The sequence below is a fragment of the Scyliorhinus torazame genome, chromosome 30 (genome assembly GCF_047496885.1).
Source record: "Scyliorhinus torazame isolate Kashiwa2021f chromosome 30, sScyTor2.1, whole genome shotgun sequence".
In the NCBI taxonomy this organism is placed as follows: domain Eukaryota; kingdom Metazoa; phylum Chordata; class Chondrichthyes; order Carcharhiniformes; family Scyliorhinidae; genus Scyliorhinus; species Scyliorhinus torazame.
In genome coordinates, this window is record NC_092736.1 from 23,381,748 (window position 1) to 23,401,627 (window position 19,880).

General features: G+C 52.9%; 1 protein-coding gene across 1 annotated transcript in view; it reads left to right on the forward strand.

Moving 5' to 3' along the window:
* The first annotated feature begins 1,333 nt into the window (after positions 1-1,333).
* Positions 1,334-19,880, forward strand: part of LOC140404432 (uncharacterized) — a 35,418-nt gene continuing 16,871 nt past the window's right edge. Inside the window, exons 1-4 of the mRNA XM_072492964.1 lie at positions 1,334-1,475; positions 14,701-14,894; positions 17,807-17,896; positions 18,469-18,634. Of these exons, the coding sequence (XP_072349065.1) occupies positions 14,740-14,894; positions 17,807-17,896; positions 18,469-18,634 (411 nt within the window). The 5' untranslated portion in view covers positions 1,334-1,475; positions 14,701-14,739. The remainder of the gene's footprint in view (positions 1,476-14,700; positions 14,895-17,806; positions 17,897-18,468; positions 18,635-19,880) is intronic.

Genomic DNA, 19,880 nt, shown 5'->3' on the forward strand with positions numbered 1-19,880 from the left:
TGGCCTCTTTCTGTGCTGTACCTCAATGGCGGTGAGGACATGCTGCAAGAATGTAGCCCACAGAGGACAGGGGAGTTAGAGGCTAAGTCCAAATTTCATTCAAAGTGCTCCGGTCAATAGAACAAAGCAGCCCCAAGATGCAGAAATTAAAATGTCTGAGTCGGGGGAACTTCAAATAAAAATGAGTTTGAAATATAATCCTGCAGCTTGATTGTGGAAGTTAGACTTACTGAAAATCCCAGGTGTCCAACAGACCCCAGTGACTGAGGTCATTTTGTCTACTGGAGGCGGGGGGCATCTGCTGGGGTTTACAAGTCTGCTGGTCAGCTGGGGCCTGTTGGGGTTTAGAGTCTGCTGGTCAGCTGGGGCCTCTTGGGGTTTATGAGTCTGCTGGTCAGCTGGGGCCTGTTGGGGTTTAGAGTCTGCTGGTCAGCTGGGGCCTGTTGGGGTTTAGAGTCTGCTGGTCAGCTGGGGTCTGTTGGGGTTTAGAGTCTGCTGGTCAGCTGGGGTCTGTTGGGGTTTAGAGTCTGCTGGTCAGCTGGGGTCTGTTGAGGTTTAGAGTCTGCTGGTCAGCTGGGGTCTGTTGGGGTTTAGAGTCTGCTGGTCAGCTGGGGTCTGTTGGGGTTTAGAGTCTCTGGTCAGCTGGGGTCTGTTGGGATTTATGAGCTTGCTGGTCAGCTGGGGTCTGTTGGGGTTTAGAGTCTGCTGGTCAGGTGGGGTCTGTTGGGGTTTACGAGCTTGCTGATCAGCTGGGGCCTATTGGGATTTACTAGTCTGCTGAGCAGCTGAGGTCTATTGGGGTTTACTGATCTGCTGGTCAGCTGGGGTCTATTGGGTATTGGATAGGTACGTGGATTACGGTAGAATGCTGGGGTGTAGATTGATTTGTTCTTAATCTAGGACAAAAGTTCGGCACAACATCGTGGGCCGAAGGGCCTGTTCTGTGCTGCATTTTCTATGTTCTATGTTTACTGGTCTGCTGGTCAGCTGGGGCCTGCTGGTCAGTTGGACACTGAATTCTGTTCAGAGCCTGCCTGACAGTGACCTTGAAGACATGAGGGCCGGGAAATAAAATGATTGGTGTTAAAGATCAGCAACTTGGCAGAGACGGAAGCGATTGGAACATGACTGAAGACTTTGCCAAAATAAAATCGGGATGGAAGCGTTGCTTGCTGTCAGGCTCAAGAGGGACTGAAAGTTGTTCATCAGCAGGGAGAGGTTATAGAAGAGGATGGATGATTGCACTCAGTGACGATGAACTAATTGTGTCCCTTCCCCCCCCCCCCCTCCCCCCCCCCCCCCCCCCCCCCCCCCCCTGGCCTCCCCCAGACAATGTGTGGTACAGTCGACCTTTATTCCAGTCTTCGCCTCTGAGCTTCACGTTACCCCGTCACTCGGTGTCTCAGGCCAAAAGGATTCATAACTTCTCCAAGGCTAAAGGGATCTGGCCTTATCTCACGCTGCCGCAGTTTAAGGTCAGTACCTCACAAGATCGCACAGCTCACTGAAGGCTCGGCCTTGTGGCCTACCCGAAGGCTCCGTGCCGTCCCCACGCAAAGATAGTCGTCCTAGAGCTCACGGTTTCGCGTTTCTTGAACTTTCGGGAGGAGGTCGGCGGTTATGATCGGCAAGGGAGCAACTGTTGAGGTTCGGCAGCTCAGCGGGAGGCCAATCAGTCTGCTGTGAGTGTGCCAGCCCCTTTGCTAGAGCAACCCAAAATTATTTGCAGTGCGTCGCCCTCGACCTGCTTCGCAATGTAGATTTTATTTCCCCTCGAAAGATGCATCGGACCCTCGCTTGACCACCCCCTGTAAGGTGCAGGGACTTTCCTCTTGCCCCCCTTTTCCCCCACTCTCCCACCGTGGCTCCCTAACCAAAGGAAGCAACCTTTCCCTTCCCACTCCAGCCAATTTTCAAAGCTTCCTTTTCAATCTCCTCGTGGCCTTCTCTGTTTCCAGTGACCATTCCTCTTGATTGTACCTCTGGAGAAGACCTCTGTTAAATTGGAGGGGTTCTGTGAGTGCAAACAGGGAGCCGACATCAGCTGCCACTTTGGCGGAGAGGGTGGACTAGTAATTGAGGAGCCCAGACTGATACCCCTGGGAGACGGGTTCGAAACCCACCACGGCAGATGGTGAAATTTGAATCCGATAAAGATCTGGAATTAAAAACCTAACGATGACCACGAAACGGTGGTCGATTGACGTAAAAACCCACCAGGTCCACCGGTGTCCTTCAGGGAAGGAAATCTGCCGCCCTTACCCGGTCTGGCCTACCTGCGACTCCAGGCCCACAGCAATGCTGGGTGACTCTATGAACTGCCCCCCTGAGCTGCATCAGCAAGCCACTCAATTCGAGGGCAATTAGGAAATGGGGGGAATAAAATGTTGGCCTTGCCGATGGCTCCCACAATCCCATGAGCAACTTTTTGAAAAGGCCTCATATTCAGGCAGTCGAAACTTTGCAGTGTGCTCAATACCTTTGTGCCTTCCTCGTTCACTCTCTCTAACTCTTGCTTGTGGGTGAGTGATTGCTTAGTCAAATATTAACGCTGACATTTACCTGATAAAATACAAAAGGCCTGTGGAAAAAGCAGCAGTAAAGGTCACTGTGCCTTAGCCGCTTCTGTGGATATTTAAATCATCAGCACTGTGCGTGCTCCAGCTATTTTAGTATCGTGGTTTTGTTATTGCTTCGGCTGCTATTTTCCGTCTACCTTTCAATACCAATGGAAGGGGGAAAGGCCATTCAGCCCCTCGAGTCTATTCCACCATTCAGCTGGATAATGGTTGACCTCCTTCTTCCCTCCATCCACCCACCTCGGGTTCCACCTTGAAGCAAAGGCCTGTCCAACTCGGTGTTGAAATTTTCACCTGTTCCCCGGCCTCAGTAGCTTTTCTGGGGAAAGTTTTCCACATTTCCAACACCCTTTGTCTTCCCTTTTTAGTCGTTGAAGGGATGTGGGCGTCGCTGGCTAGGCCAGTGCTTATTGCCCATCCCTAATTGCCCTCGAGAAGGCGGTGGTGAGCTGTTCCTGGACCACAGTAGGCCCATTGGTGTGGGTACACCCACAGTGCTGTTAGGGATGGGGTTCCAGCATTATGACTCAGCTATAGTGAAGGAACGGCTGATATATTTCCAATTCAGGATGGCGAGGGGCTTGGAGGGGAGGTGATGTTCCCAGGTATCTGCTACCCTTGCCCCCCTAGATGGTAGCGATCTTAGCTTTGGAAGGTGCAAAAGAATCTTGGTGCATCTTGTAGATAGTACACACGGCTGCCACTGTGCGTCAGTGGTGGAGGGAGTGAATCTTTGCGGATGGTGTGCCTGTACTGAGGGAGTGCCACATTGTCAGAGAGTCAATATTGAGAGAGTGCGGCACTGTCAGAGGGTCAGTACTGAGGGAGTGCTGCACTGTCAGAGGGTCAGTACTGAGGGAGTGCCGTACTGTCAGAGGGTCAGTACTGAGGGAGTGCGGCACTGTCAGAGGGTCAGTACTGAGGGAGTGCTGCACTGTCAGAGGGTCAGTACTGAGGGACTGCTGCACTGTCAGAGGGTCAGTTCTGAGGGAGCGCTGCACTGTCAGAGGGTCAGTTCTGAGGGAGTGCTGCACTGTCAGAGGGTCAGTACTGAGGGAGTGCCGCACTGTCAGAGGGTCAGTTCTGAGGGACTGCTGCACTGTCAGAGGGTCAGTACTGAGGGAGTGCCGCACTGTCAGAGGGTCAGTTATGAGGGAGTGCTGCACAGTTAGAGGGTCTAACCCGTGGAAGGTAAGAGGGAGGTCCCCCTCCAACTTGCATGAAACGGACTCGAAGCGCAACGGCCACAAAAGTGGCACTGAAGCAACGGGAAAAACCGAGGAAAAAAGAAAAAATGGCGGCGGCCAGAGACAAAGGGGAGCGGCAGGAGCTGGAGCAGCAGGAAGGACTGGGGAAGAAAGATAGAATGGCGGCGGCCAGAGACAAAGTGGAGCTGCAGGAGTTTATTAGGCACTGCTTTGAGGAGCATCGCGAGGAGATACGTAAGGAAATGCTGGCGCCTATGCTTTCGGCAATCGAAGGACTAGGGATCACCCAGAAGGCCCACGAGGTTCAGATCCAGGAGATACAAAAAAGAGTTGGTCAGAACGAGGATGAGATCTCGGGCCTGGTGGCGAGAGTGGAGCAGAGCGAGGCGCTTACACAGGAGGTGGGCGGGAAGACTCGAAGACCCGGAGAACAGGTCGAGGAGAAAGAATCTGCGGACCCTGGGTCTCCCTGAAGGAGCGGAGGGGGCCGATGCCGGGGCATACGCGAGCACGATGCTCGGGGCGATGATGGGCAAGGAGGCCCCTTCGAGGCCGCTGAAGTTGGACGGGGCACACCGGGTGCTGGCGAGGAGGCCCCGGGCAAATGAGCCGCCAAGAGCGATGGTGGTGATGTTCCACCGGTTCATGGACAGAGAGTGGGTCCTGAAATGGGCCAAGAAGGAGCGGAGCAGCAAGTGGGACAATGCAGAGATCCGAATATACCCGGACTGGAGCACGGAGGTTGCAAAGCGGAGAGCGGGTTTCAACCGGGCCGAAGCGGTGTTGCACCGGAAAGAAGTGAAATTCGGAATTCTGCAGCCTGCCCGACTGTGGGTCACATTCAAGGGCCAACACGACTACTTCGAAACGCCTGAAGAGGCGTGGACATTTATACAAACTGAAAAGTTGGACTCTAACTGAGTGTTTGTGAGGGTGGGGGGGATATTTGAGGTTTGATGTGTGATGGTTGTTGTATATAGGGGGTCAATCACAATCACGCGCAGGAAATGTTACAAAGGCTGGGGGAGAGAGACAAGGCCGCGATAGGAGCTGCGCCAGAGGGGGCGGAGCGGGCTTTGGAAAGCGCGGGGTTTGGTTTTTCCCGCGCGCGGGAAGAAAGGTGGGAGGGGGAACTCCCACACGGGGAGGTCAATGGGGTAGCGGGGGTAGCCGGGGTCAGCAGGTGTCAGCTGACTTACGGGAGTGACATGGGGGGAACAGAAAAGCTCGACAGGGGTCTAGCGGGGGGGAGGGAAGGGGGGGGGGGGGAAGGTTGCTGCTGCACTGGCCGAAAGGGAATGGGATATAGAAGAGGTGGTCGGGACGGGGGTCCCCCGTCTGGGGGACTGGAGGGTGAGGGAGGCATGGACACGGGACTGAGGGGGGGGGTGGGGGGGGGGGGGGGGGGGGCGGGTGAGAGCCCCTCCAATCCGGCTGATAACGTGGAACGTGAGGGGGCTGAATGGGCCGGTGAAGAGGGCTCGAGTGTTCACGCACTTAAAGGGACTGAAGGCGGATGTGGTCATGCTCCAAGAGACTCACCTGAAGGTGGCGGAACAGGTCAGGTTAAGAAAGGGATGGGTAGGACCGGTATTCCCTCAGGACTGGACGCGAAGAATAGAGGGGTGGCAATATTAGTGGGAAAGCAGGTGTCATTTGAGGCCAAGACTATTGAGGTGGACAATGGAGGACGATATGTAATGGTGAGCGGTAGGCTGCAGGGGACGTGGGTGGTGTTGGTAAACGTATACGCCCCGAACTGGGATGATGCAGGATTCATGAAGCGCATGTTGGGGCGCATTCCGGACCTGGAGAAAGGACACCTGATAATGGGAGGGGACTTCAATACAGTGTTGGACCCAGCACTGGACCGCTCCAAATCAAGGACTGGAAAGAGGCCGGCGGCGGCCAAGGTACTTAGGGGGTTTATGGATCAGATGGAGGGAGTGGACCCATGGCGGTTTGCAAGGCCGCAGGCTAGGGAATTTTCTTTCTTTTCCCATGTACACAAAGCCTACTCCCGGATAGATTTTTTTGTTCTGGGCAGGGCGCTCATCCCGAGGGTGGAGGGGACGGAGTATTCGGCCATAGCCGTTTCGGACCATGCCTCGCACTGGGTGGACCTGGAGCTGGGAGAGGAGAGGGACCAACGCCCACTGTGGCGGCTAGATGTGGGACTGCTGGCGGACGAGGGGGTGTGTGGGAAGGTGAGGGGGTGTATCGAAAGGTACTTGGAGGCCAACGACAATGGGGAGGTGCGAGTAGGGGTGGTATAGGAGGCGTTGAAGGCGGTGGTCAGGGGAGAGCTAATCTCCATTAGGGCTCATAGGGAGAAGACAGAGGGCATGGAAAGGGAGAGGTTAGTGGGAGAGATTGAGTGGACAGGAGATACACAGAGGCCCCGGAGGAAAGATCACTTGGGGAAAGACGACGGCTCCAGACGGAGTTTGACCTGTTGACCACAGGGAAGGCGGAGACACAGTGGAGGAAAGCGCAGGGGGCGACCTATGAGTATGGGGATGAGGCTAGTCGGATGCTGGCACACCAGCTCCGTAAAAGGATGGCAGCGAGGGAAATAGGGGGAGTCAAAGATGGAAGGGGAGCCACGGTTCAGAGTGCGACGAAAATAAACGAGGTATTTAAGGCCTTCTATGAAGAGCTGTACAGATCCCAGCCCCCAGCGGGGGAAGAGGGTGTGAGACGATTCCTAGACCAGTTGAGATTCCTGAGGGTGGAGGAGCAAGAAGTGGCTGGTCTGGGGGCACCAATTGGGTTGGAGGAGCTGAGCAAGGGTTTGGGGAGCATGCAGGCGGGGAAGGCCCCGGGGCCGGATGGGTTCCCGGTGGAGTTCTACAAGAAGTACGTAGACCTGTTGGCCCCGCTATATAGCGAGGACCTTTAACGAGGCAAGAGAGGAGGGGACCCTACCTCCGACAATGTCGGAAGCGACAATTTCGTTGATACTAAAGTGGGACAAGGACCCACTGCGATGTGGATTGTATTGGCCGATCTCGCTCCTTAATGTGGATGCAAAGTTGCTGGCAAATGTGCTGGCCACGAGGATCGAGGACTGTGTCCCGGGGGTGAGTCATGAGGACCAGACAGGATTTGTAAAGGGTAGGCAGCTAAACACCAATGTGCGGCGGCTCTTAAACGTGATAATGATGCCATCGGTGGAGGGAGAAGTGGAGATAGTGGCAGCTATGGACGCGGAGAAGGCCTTTGACCGAGTAGAGTGGGAATACCTCTGGGAGGTGCTGCGTAGGTTTGGGTTCGGGGGAGGGTTTATTAGTTGGGTTAAGCTCCTTTACAGAGCCCCGGTGGCGAGTGTAGTGATGAACCGGCGGAGGTCAGAGTACTTTCGGCTGTACCGAGGGACGAGGCAGGGGTGCCCCCTGTCCCCCCTGTTGTTCGCATTGGCGATCGAACCATTGGCCATGTCATTGAGGGAGTCTAACAAATGGAGGGGGGTGGTCCGAGGGGGAGAAGAGCATCGGGTGTCGCTATATGCGGATGACCTGTTGCTGTACGTGGCGGATCCAATGGAGGGGATGGTGGAGGTCATGCAGACTCTAAGGGAGCTTGGGGAGTTTTTGGGCTATAAGCTCAATGTAGGGAAGAGTGAGCTCTTTGTATTACAGGTGGGGGACCAAGAAAGAGGGATAGGGGACCTACCGCTGAGGAGGACGGAGGGGAGCTTTCGGTATCTGGGGGATCCAGATAGCCAGGAGCTGGGGGGCCCTACATAAACTGAATCTGACGAGGTTGGTGGAGCAAATGGAGGAGGATTTTAAAAGATGGGACATGTTACCGCTCTCGCTGGCGGGTAGAGTGCAATCGGTCAAAATGGTGGTCCTTCCGAGGTTTTTGTTTGTGTTTCAGTGCCTTCCCATCGTGATCACTAAGGCCTTTTTTAAGTGAGTAGCCAGGAGTATTATGGGGTTTGTGTGGATGAATAAGACCCCGAGGGTAAGGAGAGGGTTCCTGGAACGCAGTAGGGACCGAGGAGGGTTGGCGCTGCCAAACCTGGGGAGCTACTACTGGGCAGCAAATGTGTCGATGATCCGCAAGTGGGTTATGGAGGGAGAGGGGGGCGGCATGGAAGAGGATGGAGATGGCGTCCTGCAACGGAACGAGCCTGGGGGCGTTGGTGACGGCACCCGCTGCTGCTCTCCGCCGACAAAGTATACCACGAGCCCAGTGGTGGCAGCAACGCTAAGGATCTGGGGCCAGTGGAGACGGCACAGGGGTGCAATGGGAGCATCGGTGTGGTCCCCGATCAGGGGTAACCACCGGTTTGTCCCGGGGAAGATGGACGGGGGGTTCCAGAGCTGGCATCGGGCGGGGATTGGAAGAATGGGGGACCTGTTCATTGATGGAACGTTTGCGAGCCTAGGGGCACTGGAGGAGAAGTTTGAGTTACCCCCGGGAAATGCCTTTAGACATATGCAGGTGAGGGCTTTTGTAAGGGCTACAGGTGAGGGAATTCCTGTTGCTCCCGGTACAAGAAATTCAAGACCGGGTGATCTCGGGGGTATGGGTCGGGGAGGGCAAGGTGTCGGAAATACACCAGGAGATGAAAGAAGAGGGGGAGGCGCTGGTAGAAGAATTGAAGGGTAAATGGGAGGAGGAGCTGGGGGAGGAGATCGAGGAAGGTCTGTGGGCGGATGCCCTAGGTAGGGTTAATTCCTCCTCCTCGTGTGCCAGGCTCAGCCTGATACAATTTAAGGTGGTTTACAGAGCTGACCTGACGGGGGCGAGGTTGAGCAGGTTCTTTGGGGTAGAGGACAGATGTGGAAGGTGCTCAGGGAGCCCGGCGAACCATGTCCATATGTTTTGGTCATGCCCGGCACTGGAGGGGTTCTGGAGAGGAGTGGCGGGAACAATATCTCAGGTGGTGAAAGTCCGGGTCAAGCCAAGCTGGGGGCTAGCACTATTCGGAGTAGTGGACGAACCGGGAGTGCAGGAGGCGAAAGAGGCCGGCATTCTGGCCTTTGCGTCCCTAGTAGCCCGGCGAAGGATCTTGCTAATGTGGAAGGAGGCGAACCAGCGTGGAGGCCTGGATAAATGACATGGCTGGGTTCATAAAGTTGGAGAGGATTAAGTTCGCCTTGAGAGGGTCTGCGCAGGGGTTCTCCAGGCGGTGGCAACCGTTCCTAGACTATCTCGCGGAGCGTTAGAGGAAGGTCGGTCAGCAGCAGCAGCAACCTGGGGGGGAGGGGAGGGCGGGAGTCCGGGGAGGGGGGGAGGGGGAGGGGGAGCTGCCTGGGGGGGTGGATGAGCAAGAGATAACATGAAGAGTCGGGGAAACTGGCACGTACGGGAGAGAGCCAGTGTACAAAGCTGTGTAAATATACTATTTTGCCATGTATATATCTTGCTCCGCACGATTTCTTATTTCTTTTTTTTGTTACGGGGGGGGGTTATTGTTTGTAAGGGAGAAAAATTGTGTTAAAAACTTTAATAAATATATATCTTTTTAAAATAAAAAAAATTCCCCTCACCCAACATCATTGACACAGGTGATCTGATTACGTGACAGTTTATGGGATCTGCTGTGTGAAATAGCCTCCTTGTTTCCGAGGTGGAGTGGTGGTGGTGGGGCAATAGCTGAATGAGGACCTTTTAACCTCTTGACAATATTTGAATCTGTCTTCTGTCAGGGTTACAGTGAAAGGAAAAAAAACCCTCTCTCTTCTCCAGATGATGTCAGTCCCTGCTCATGGGCCCCGACTCATTTGAATAATTGTTGCTCTCGAGAAAGGAAACTCACCGGAGGGGATACATATTTTTCCGACTTGTTTTTTGGGTGACGTACTCGCGTGGAGTGCAGACTCATTACTCAGCAAGAGGTCACTTCCTGGAGCAGACTATTGCCCTTGACCCTCTTATTGGCAGAAAACGAGGGAAAAATATGTTAAACAGTTATCAGAGAATTTACAGTGCAGAAGGAGGCCATTCGGCCCATCGAGTCTGCACCGGCTCTTGGAAAGAGCACCCTACCCAAGGTCAACACCTCCACCCTATCCCCATAACCCAGTAACCCCACCCAACACTAAGGGCAATTTTGGACACTAAGGGGCATGGCCAACCCACCTAACCTGCACATCTTTGGACTGTGGGAGGAAACCGGAGCACCCGGAGGAAACCCACGCACACACGGGGAAGATGTGCAGACTCCGCACAGACAGTGACCCAAGCCGGAATCGAACCTGGGACCCTGGTGCTGTGAAGCAACAGTGCTAGCCACTGTGCTACCGTGCTGCCCTAATGATGCAAAATACCCAAAGGGGGTACAGGCCTCTTGGTGCTGGATGAGACACCTGTTTTAGCCCATGTCAGGTAGCACAAAGTGTGAATTTCCTCCCTTGGACCCTAATTCTAACAGCTTAGCCACCTCCAGTCGCACTGTTAGCGAACCCAAGCTGACAAATGAGGAAAATAATTTTTAAAAAATAAACTCAGAGTACCCAAGTCTTTTTTTTTTCCAATGAAGGGGGAATTTAGCGCGGCCAATCCACCCCACCCTGCATATCTTTGGGTTGTGGGGGGGCGAGACCCACGCAGATACGGGGAGAATGTGCAAACTCTGCGCGGACAGTGACCCAAGGCCGGGATCGAACCCTGGCCCTCAGCGCAGTGAGGCGGCAGTGCTAACCACTGCGCCACCGTGCCGCCCTCCATGGCAATCTATAATGCCAACTGAGGTGATGATTGTTTCCAAGGAGCTAACATGTGCTCCCCTCTTTCAAGGGGCACGACGATAAACCATAAGTTATAGATCATTCAAAGACTGCAGCGTAATGGCGGACACCTCATACTCTGTTTCCGGGGAGACCCGGGCGCGGGGAGCAGCTGGGGCAGGGACCGAGCAGGTGGGACAGCTGGTCACTTGGTTCCCCCGCGCGGCCTAGATTCATGGACGGCTGGACCCAGGAGTCGAGCCACCCGGAGGTTCACACTCTGAACACACAGAGTCGTTCAGGCGGCAGAGAGTGCGGGCAGACATGAATCTGAATTGAAGAAACCTATTGGAAGGGACCTCCCCTTGCAATGCTCTCCAAGGCAGACCCTCAATGGGGCAGCCCTCACTAATCGTTGTACAGCAGCTGCCTTTACTAATTGTCTCAAGCCCCTTAACGACACAGCTCCAATATATAATTGCAAGCATTGGTACAAATTGACCGGCACCACGAGAGCACTGGATCACTGCAAAACCCCAACGAAGGCAGCAGCTTGTATTGCTGTCGGTGCATGTTGGTGAGGAGATAGTTTAGCACCATTGGCAGAATACCAGCCTTTGACTGCACCCACTGGCATTTGAACACATTGCATGTGACAATAATGCTCTTCCAGCTCAGTCTGGACAAATTGTGCATCGTGAGACACTGCGCTTTCGATACATTGGAGAGCAACTGAGTAACGTGTCAATCTTTCCCCTCATACCGTTCCACGGTTTTTGCAAATGATTGTGAAAGTGCCTGAAGGTGCAAAGCAGGAGGGGATTTAATTAGGAGGGGCTGGTTTAGCACAGGGCTAAATCGCTGGCTTTGAAAGCAGACCAAGCAGCACGGTTCAATTCCCGTACCAGCCTCCCCGAACAGGCGCCGGAATGTGGTGACTAGGGGCTTTCCACAGTAACTTAATTTGAAGCCTGCTTGTGACAATAAGCGATTTTCATTTCATTAATTATTCGCAAAAGCCTTTCCGGAAAATTTGTCAGGGTCAAATGGGGTCCCGCCCCCACGCTGTGTGGGGAACAGTCACCCGGCAGTGATTTTTCCTGAATTGGCTCATTAGCGGCTAAAGGCTGGCTTTTCCTCCTCCCTTACCTGTGGCTGCGGCAGATGGGGGCTCTCATCCAGGTAGGAGCCTGTTACCTCTCCCCCCCCCCCCCCCCCCCCTCTCTCTCTCTCTCCCTCCACTACTGGCTGGCTCCAGGCCCTAGGCCTCAGGCTCCATCTGTCGCCCGAGGCCTGTTGCTGGACTTGTAATTTAGGGCTGGAACCTTCCAGTGGAAATTAACAGCAAAATAAAACAGCGCAAAAGAAGTTTAGTGTTGATGAAGAAATTAAGGTTTCTCAACCTCAAAGGGTTTAAAGTCACCAGTAGGTCAGTGCAGTGCAATGAGACATGTCCTATAGCTTCTCTCCCTCATTCTCCTTGGAGTCTATAGACTTAGTTCCACAAGACCATAAGACATAGGAGCAGAATTAGGCCACTCGGCCCATCGAGTCTGCTCCGCCATTCACTCATCGCTGATATTTTTCTCATCCCCATTCTCCTGCCTTCTCCCCATAACCCCTGATCCCCTTATTAATTGTTCAGTCTCATAGCTCCCCTCTCACACCCAGTTTCCCAGTTGTCCCCTGGTTATACTATTTTTAATCAAACTAATAATCAATAAATTAAATTAAAAGATGAGGGGGGGGGGATGACAGCTCCTGGTGGGGGGCTGTGACTAAACCAAAACCGCCCTCCAGCCCCCGCGGCGTCCATTGGTCACCGACGTTGAATAGAGGGCGTGTTCACCATCCCATTAAGGAAACCGAGTGGGTTCTCGAAGCAGGAGGGCCAATAGGCGGCCCTCCAGCCCCCAGGATCTGCATTCCTTTGCAGGTAAGGGAGAGAGAGAACTTCGGGGGGGGGGGGGGGGGGGGGGGGGGGGGGGGGTGGAGGCCCGGAATTTCCAAAAAGCCTGGCTCCTGAGGTCTGAACCCAGGACAGCTCAGCGGCCTCCTAGAATCCCTACGGTGCAGAAAGAGGCTATTCGGCCCATTGACTCTGCACCGACCCTCTGAAGGAGCACTCCACACAGGCCATCATAAATAGCACAAATCTGGCTCAACGAAACTCACAACACAGAAGGAGGCCATTCACTCCATCATACCCATGCAGGCCCTTAGTCCTACACCTCTATTTTATAGGGTTGCCAACCCCCCCCAGGATTGGCCTGCAGTCTCCAGGAATTGAAGATCAATCTCCAGTGACACTGCTATGTGCGATCCCTGGAGATAAATCATCGGGATATCAAAAACGATTAGGGGTGGAATTCCCCCCCCCCCTCCACGTCGGGTGGGAGAATCGTCGGGCCGCACGAGTCCCGCCACGCCGTCCCGACACCCGCATGCGATTCTCCCCCCCCCCCCCACCCCAAACCAGCGCGGCGAGAATCACGCCTGGCCACTCGGAGAATCGCCGCTCGCCTTTGCGATTCTCCGGCCCGGACGAGCCGAGCGGCCGCCCCAACGCGACACGTTCCGACCGGCGCCGTCCACACCTGGTCGCTGCCGGCGGGAACTGCGCGGGAACGCTGGGGGGGTGGCCTGCGGGGGGAGGAGAGGGGGGGTTCCTGCACTGGAGGGGGGGGTGGGGCCTCCGATGGGGTCTGGCCCGCGATCGGTGCCCACTAAAGGAGGACCTCTAAAGGAGGACATCCTTTCCTCCGCCGCCCCGCAAGATCCATCCGCCATCTTCTTGCGGGGGCGGCCTCCGGGAGGACGGCAACCGCGCATGCGCGGGTGACGTCATTTACGTGACGCCGGCCACGTCATTGACACGGCGCCGCTTTTTACGCGGCACCAAGGCCCAGCGCGCGTGAAATACGCGACGCGCTCCTCGGGGGGCGGGAGAATAGGGGGTTGCGAGCGGGCTCCGACGCCGGAGTGAAACACCCCGGTTTCACTCCGCCGTCGGGTCTTTGTCTCCTTTTCGGAGAATCGCGCCCTAGGGCCGGAACTCTCCAGCCGATGGGATTCCCTCTTCCCGCCAGCAGAGGGCCTCTGCCCCTTTCCCAGCGGTGTGGGGTGGATTTAATGGGCAAGAGTCCTTTTGCTTTCCAGTTGGTGTAGGAAGGCCATTCGTCAGGAGGGATGATGTGTTGGCCGATTAGTGGCTGGAGGGTGGGGGCAAATCATGTGACGAATCCTCCAGGAATACATTTAATCACAGTTGGCAACTCAGTTGGTTTCTGTCCAATAACCCCTGTCTATTCTTCACCCTCATGGACCTGCTCAATTCCCTTTGAAAGATGCTTAATTACAGACGGTGGAGCAGTGGTATTGCCGCCGGATTAGTAACCCAGAGACCCAGGGTCCTGCTCTGGGGGCCCAGGTTCGAATCCCCTGAGAGTAGATGCTGAAATTAGCTTAAAATCAAACTCCAGAGTTAAAGTGGAAGATTGACCTTGAAACCATTGTTGGAAAAACCCATCGGGTTCGCTAATTCCCTTCAGGGATGGAAATCTGCCGTCCTTACCTGGTCTCCAGAACCCACAGCAATGCGTTTGACTGAAATGGCCCTAGAAATCCATTCAGTGGCAACTAGGGAGGGAATGAAATGAAATGAAATGAAAATCGCTTATTGTCACAAGTAGGCTTCAAATGAAGTTACTGTGAAAAGCCCCTAGTCGCCACATTCCGGCGCCTGTTCGGGGAGGCTGTTCATGGCGCTCCGATGGGGTCTGGCCCGCGATCGGGGCCCACCAATCGGCGGGCCGGTCTCTTCCCCCTGCGACGGCGTTCACGACGGCGCAGACGCTCTGTCCCATGATCGGTGAATCGCCCCCCCTTTCTTCCCAGCCCCCTGTTCCTGCTCGCGTGAAGCCGATCACGGCTCTAACTTTTCCACTACCACATCCATGTAGATGGTCCTTTTTGTTTTATGACTTTATGATGACTCTTGTAATGCAGAATGCAGCTGGGTTGAACAAAGATGTTATAGGATACAGCCATTGGCCCCGACCCAAGTCAGTGAGAGATAGGAGCGCATTTGAATTTCTAATCGGATATTCAAATATAGATATTGCTGTGATGTGACATGCGGAACAAGGGCAAAACATGCAAATACACCCAGGCAAAATAAGGAATCGGCCTCCCATGCTGGCTTGACAAGGATGTGATCACATTTTGCAGGGCCGCACGTTTGGAAGGACGGGGAAGCCACAACGGTTAATGAGCTCCTCCCATAAGTCGCAGGTTGGCTCGGGCACCATGGCGGTGGGGATGCTGAAGGAGATGGCCCTGAGGTGGTTCACGGAGACCCAGGCTGCACTCATCCTGCAGAACGGCAGGTTACCCGAATGGTTCCACGGTTTCGTCACCAGGAAGTAAGTGCTCCGGGGCTCCGGGAGTCGGTGTCGCACCTTAGGCAGTGCACAGCAAGAGGCAAAACTACACACAGTGCCTGAGGTTTCAGAACAACTGCTGTTAGTGTTTGAGTTATTATTACAAACCGCTAGTTTGCTCCTTATGCTAGGTCTGTAATCTATTGACTACATTGTTTCTCCCAGGGCTGCAATCCTCAATTGCACTGTTATTCCCAGGGCTGTAATCCTCAATTGCACTGTTATTCCCAGGGCTGTAATCCTCAATTACACTGTTATTCCCAGGGCTGTAATCCTCAATTACACTGTTATTCCCAGGACTGTAATCCTAAATTACACTGTTATTCCCAGGACTGTAATCCTAAATTACACTGTTATTCCTGGGGCTGTAATCCTCAATTACACTGTTATTCCCAGGACTGTAATCCTAAATTACACTGTTATTCCCAGGGCTGTAATCCTCAATTACACTGTTATTCCCAGGGCTGTAATCCTCAATTACACTGTTATTCCTGGGGCTGTAATCCTCAATTACACTGTTATTCCCAGGACTGTAATCCTCAATTACACTGTTATTCCTGGGGCTGTAATCCTCAATTACACTGTTATTCCCAGGGCTGTAATCCTAAATTACACTGTTATTCCTGGGGCTGCATTCCTCAATTACACTGTTATTCCCAGGGCTGTAATCCTAAATTACACTGTTATTCCCAGGACTGTAATCCTCAATTACACTGTTATTCCCAGGACTGTAATCCTCAATTACACTGTTATTCCCAGGGCTGTAATCCTAAATTACACTGTTATTCACAAAACTGTAATCCTCAATTACACTGTTATTCCTGGGGCTGTAATCCTCAATTACACTGTTATTCCTGGGGCTGTAATCCTCAATTACACTGTTATTCCCAGGACTGTAATCCTAAATTACACTGTTATTCCTGGGGCTGTAATCCTCAATTACACTGTTATTCCCAGGGCTGTAATCCTAAATTACACTGTTATTCCTGGGGCTGTAATCCTCAATTACACTGTTATTCCTGGGGCTGTAATCCTCAATTACACTGTTATTCCCAGGGCTGTAATCCTAAATTACACTGTTATTCCTGGGGCTGTAATCCTCAATTACACTGTTATTCCCAGGGCTGTAATCCTCAATTACACTGTTATTCCCGGGATAGTAATACAGCAATTACACTATTACTCCAGGGACTCTAATCCAGCAATTACACTGTTATTCCCAGGACTGTAATCCAGCAATTACACTGTTATCCTTGGGACTGTAATCCTCAATTACAGTTACTCCAGAGACTATAATCTATTGATTACGCCGTTATTCCAGGGATTGTAACCTATCCGTTACATTATTATTCCAGGTAGTGTATCCATGAATTACACTGTAAATGGGCCACCCACTTTCTACTTCACTGTATTCACGGGAATCAGGGACCAGACATAAAAAACACAGAACTAACAAAAAAAAAAACAATTTTAACCCAGCTGGGCCTCTTGTGACCTCATGTGATTGGCTGCAATACAGGGTTTATGTTTATCTGTCTCGGATTGAGGAGGGTTAAATCAGGGGAATAACGAACAATTACAGCTATTCAACACAACTGACTAATATTGTCCACAATGTCACGGTCAGGGGGAGTTCTCAGTCTGTGTCCCTCAGTCTGTGTTCTCGTTATTCCCAGTCTGTGTTTCCCTTATTCCCAGTCTATGTTCCCTTTATTCCCAGTCTGTGTTCCCCACATTCCCAGTCTGTGTCCCTCAGTCTGTGTTCTCATTATTCCCAGTCTGTGTTCCCCATATTCCCAGTCTGTGTTTCCCTTATTCCCAGTCTATGTTCCCTTTATTCCCAGTCTGTGTTCCCCACATTCCCAGTCTGTGTCCCTCAGTCTGTGTTTCCCTTATTTCCAGTCTATGTTCCCTTGATTCCCAGTCTGTGTCCCTCAGTCTGTGTTCCCGGTCTGTGTTCCCCATATTCCCAGTCTATGCCCCTCAGTCTGCGTTTCCCTTATTCCCAGTCTATGTTCCCTATATTCCCAGTCTGAGTCCCTCAGTCTGTGTTCCCAGTCTTTGTTCCCCATATTCCCAGTCTATGTTTCGTTTATTCCCAGTCTGTGTCCCTCAGTTTGTGTTCCCGGTCTGTGTTCCCCATATTCCCAGTCTGAGCTCCCTATATTCCCAATCAAGGTCCCCCAGTCTGTGTTCCCGGTCTGTGTTCCCCATATTCCCAATCTGTGTTCCCCATATTCTCAGTCTGTGTCCATCAATCTATGTTCCCAGTCTGTGTTCCCCATATTCCCAGTCTGTGTTCCCCATATTCCCAGTCTGTGTTCTCCACGTTCCCAGTCTGTGTTCCCCATATTCCCAGTCTGTGTTCCTCATATTCCCAATCTGTGTTCCCCATATTTCCAGTCTGTGTTCCCCTTAGTCTCTCAGTCTGTGTTCCCCATATTCCCAGTCTGTGTTCTCCATATTCCCAGTCTGTGTTCTCCATATTCCCAGTCTGTGTTCCCCACATTACCAGTCTGTGTTACCCATATTCCCAGTCTGTGTTCTCCATATTCCCAGTCTGTGTTCTCCATATTCCCAGTCTGTGTTCCCTATATTCCCAATGTAGGTCTCCCAGTCTGTGTCCCCCAGACTGTGTTTGTGGTCTGTGTTCCCGGCCTAGAGCCTGTTTTGTGATCAAGGCAGCAGCGTTGTGGTCCCAGGTATGTGGTGGTCCCAGAATCCTCAATCTGCGCCCTAAACTGTCTCCCCCTGGTCAACAGACAACAGCGGCTGAGAGAGAAGCGCGTTCTCTCAGTAATAACGTGCCGCAGTATACCCCACGGCTAACAAAAGATCTCGCGTGTGGCAGCGGCTGTCGTATTAATCATTGCTGCCTTTCTGTGTTTCACCAGAGAAGCAGAGAGCGTCCTGAGGGATCGAGATATTGGGCACTTCCTCATCCGCCTGAGTGACAGAGCAATTGGCTACATCTTATCATACAAGTATGTACATCTTGATGGGAGCCGGAGTGGGCAATAGATAAGATTCAGTATTGTGTTTAGAACAATTGCCTTCCGAGCTGTGAGTGTGCAACTCTTCCAGGATTCTCCCTATCACCAGGCAAAGATTTGCATTTATACAGCGCCTTTCATGATCTCAGGGTGTTCTAATGAAGTGCATTTGACGCGCAGTCACAATGCAAGAAACACAGCACAGAAAGATCCCACAAACAGCAATGTGGAAATGAGCGGATTATCTGTTTTCTGTGATGTTGGTTGAGGGATAGATATTAGCTGGGGGGGGGGGGGAGAGAGAGAGAGAGAGAGAGATGGGGACCTCGGTTTGACGTCCCACTCCAGAGGTGGCACCTCTGGCGGTGTCGCGGTCCCTCTGTGTTTCGCTGGGAGTGTCGGCCTCTAGGTTACTGTGACCCAGCGCCAATCTGTGCTTGTCACCTTGTGGGGTGTTGGCCCAGCGGGGGAATGGCCGCGGACTGGGTTATTAGTGACGTATCTGGGTGTTACGTGAATGAGTGAGCCACATGGATCTAACCTGCTGATTGGTTTATCTCCAGGGGAGCTGATCGGTGCCGCCATTTTGTCATTCAGCAATTGAAGAATGGACGGTATATGATTGACGGGAGCATCCACACTCACAAGAGCCTTACTGCCCTGATTGCCTACTACATGACCGAGGTTATCCAGCCATTCGGCGAGGTCCTCACAGAGTCCTGCAGTCAGGTAAGGCATTGTCAATTCGTGGACAAACTTCATCTTCAAGATGGTGCCGGGGGTGGGAGGGGGGGTCTTCATCAATCTCGCTCTCCTTTCTTAACCTTTCACTTATTCTAGACAGAAAGAGAGAAAACAGGAGCAGAAGGAGGCCATTCGGCCCTTCGAGGCTGCTCCGCTAAACATTATATAATCATGGTTGACCGTCCAACTCAGTACCCTGTTCCCGCCTTCATAGAATTCATAGAATTTACAGTGCAGAAGGAGGCCATTCGGCCCATCGAGTCTGCACCAGCTCTTGGAAAGAGCATCCTACCCAAAGTCAACACCTCTACCCTATCTCAGTAACCCCACCCAACACTAAGGACAATTTTGGACACTAAGGGCAATTTATCATGGCCAATCCACCTAACCTGCACATCTTTGGACTGTGGGAGGAAACCGGAGCACCCGGAGGAAACCCACGCACACACGGGGAGAACGTGCAGACTCCGCACAGACAGTGACCCAAGCCAGAATCGAACCTGGGACCTTGGAGCTGTGAAGCAATTGTGCTATCCACAAGGCTACCGTGCTCCCTTCCCTCCATGTCCTTTTGACCCAAGGTGCAGGAACCAAGATTGGTTTAGCTCAGTGGGCTGGGCAGCTGGTTTGTGATGCGGAGCGAGGCCAGCAGCGTGGGTTCAATTCCCCGTACCGGCTGAGGTTATTCGTGAAGGCCCCGCCTTCTCAACCTCGCCCCTCGCCTGAGGTGTGGTGATCCCTCAGGTTAAGCCACCACCTGTCAGCTCTCCCCCCTCAAATGGGACAGCAGCCTATGGTCACCTGGGACTACAGCGACTGTACTTTATCAGTCCGCAGTGTGTGATCAGACCTGCGAAATACACCTGATGACGCTCCAGCGTTTGAATCTAGAAAGTGTAATTATTTCGAACCTCTGCTAACCACACAAGACGTAACAGCCAACACAAGTACAAAATTATGAGGGGCATAGACAGAGTGGAGGCTTTTCCCCAGGGTAGAGGGGCCAATTACTGGGGGGGGGGGCATAGGTTTAAGGTGCGAGGGGCAAGGTTTAGAGTAGAAGTACGAGGCAAGTTTTTTACACAGAGGGTAGTGGGTGCCTGGAACTCGCTGCCGGAGGAGGTGGTGGAAGCAGGGACGATAGTGACATTTAAGGGGCATCTTGACAAATACATGAATAGGATGGGAATAGAGGGATACGGACCCAGGAAGTGTAGAAGATTGTAGTTGG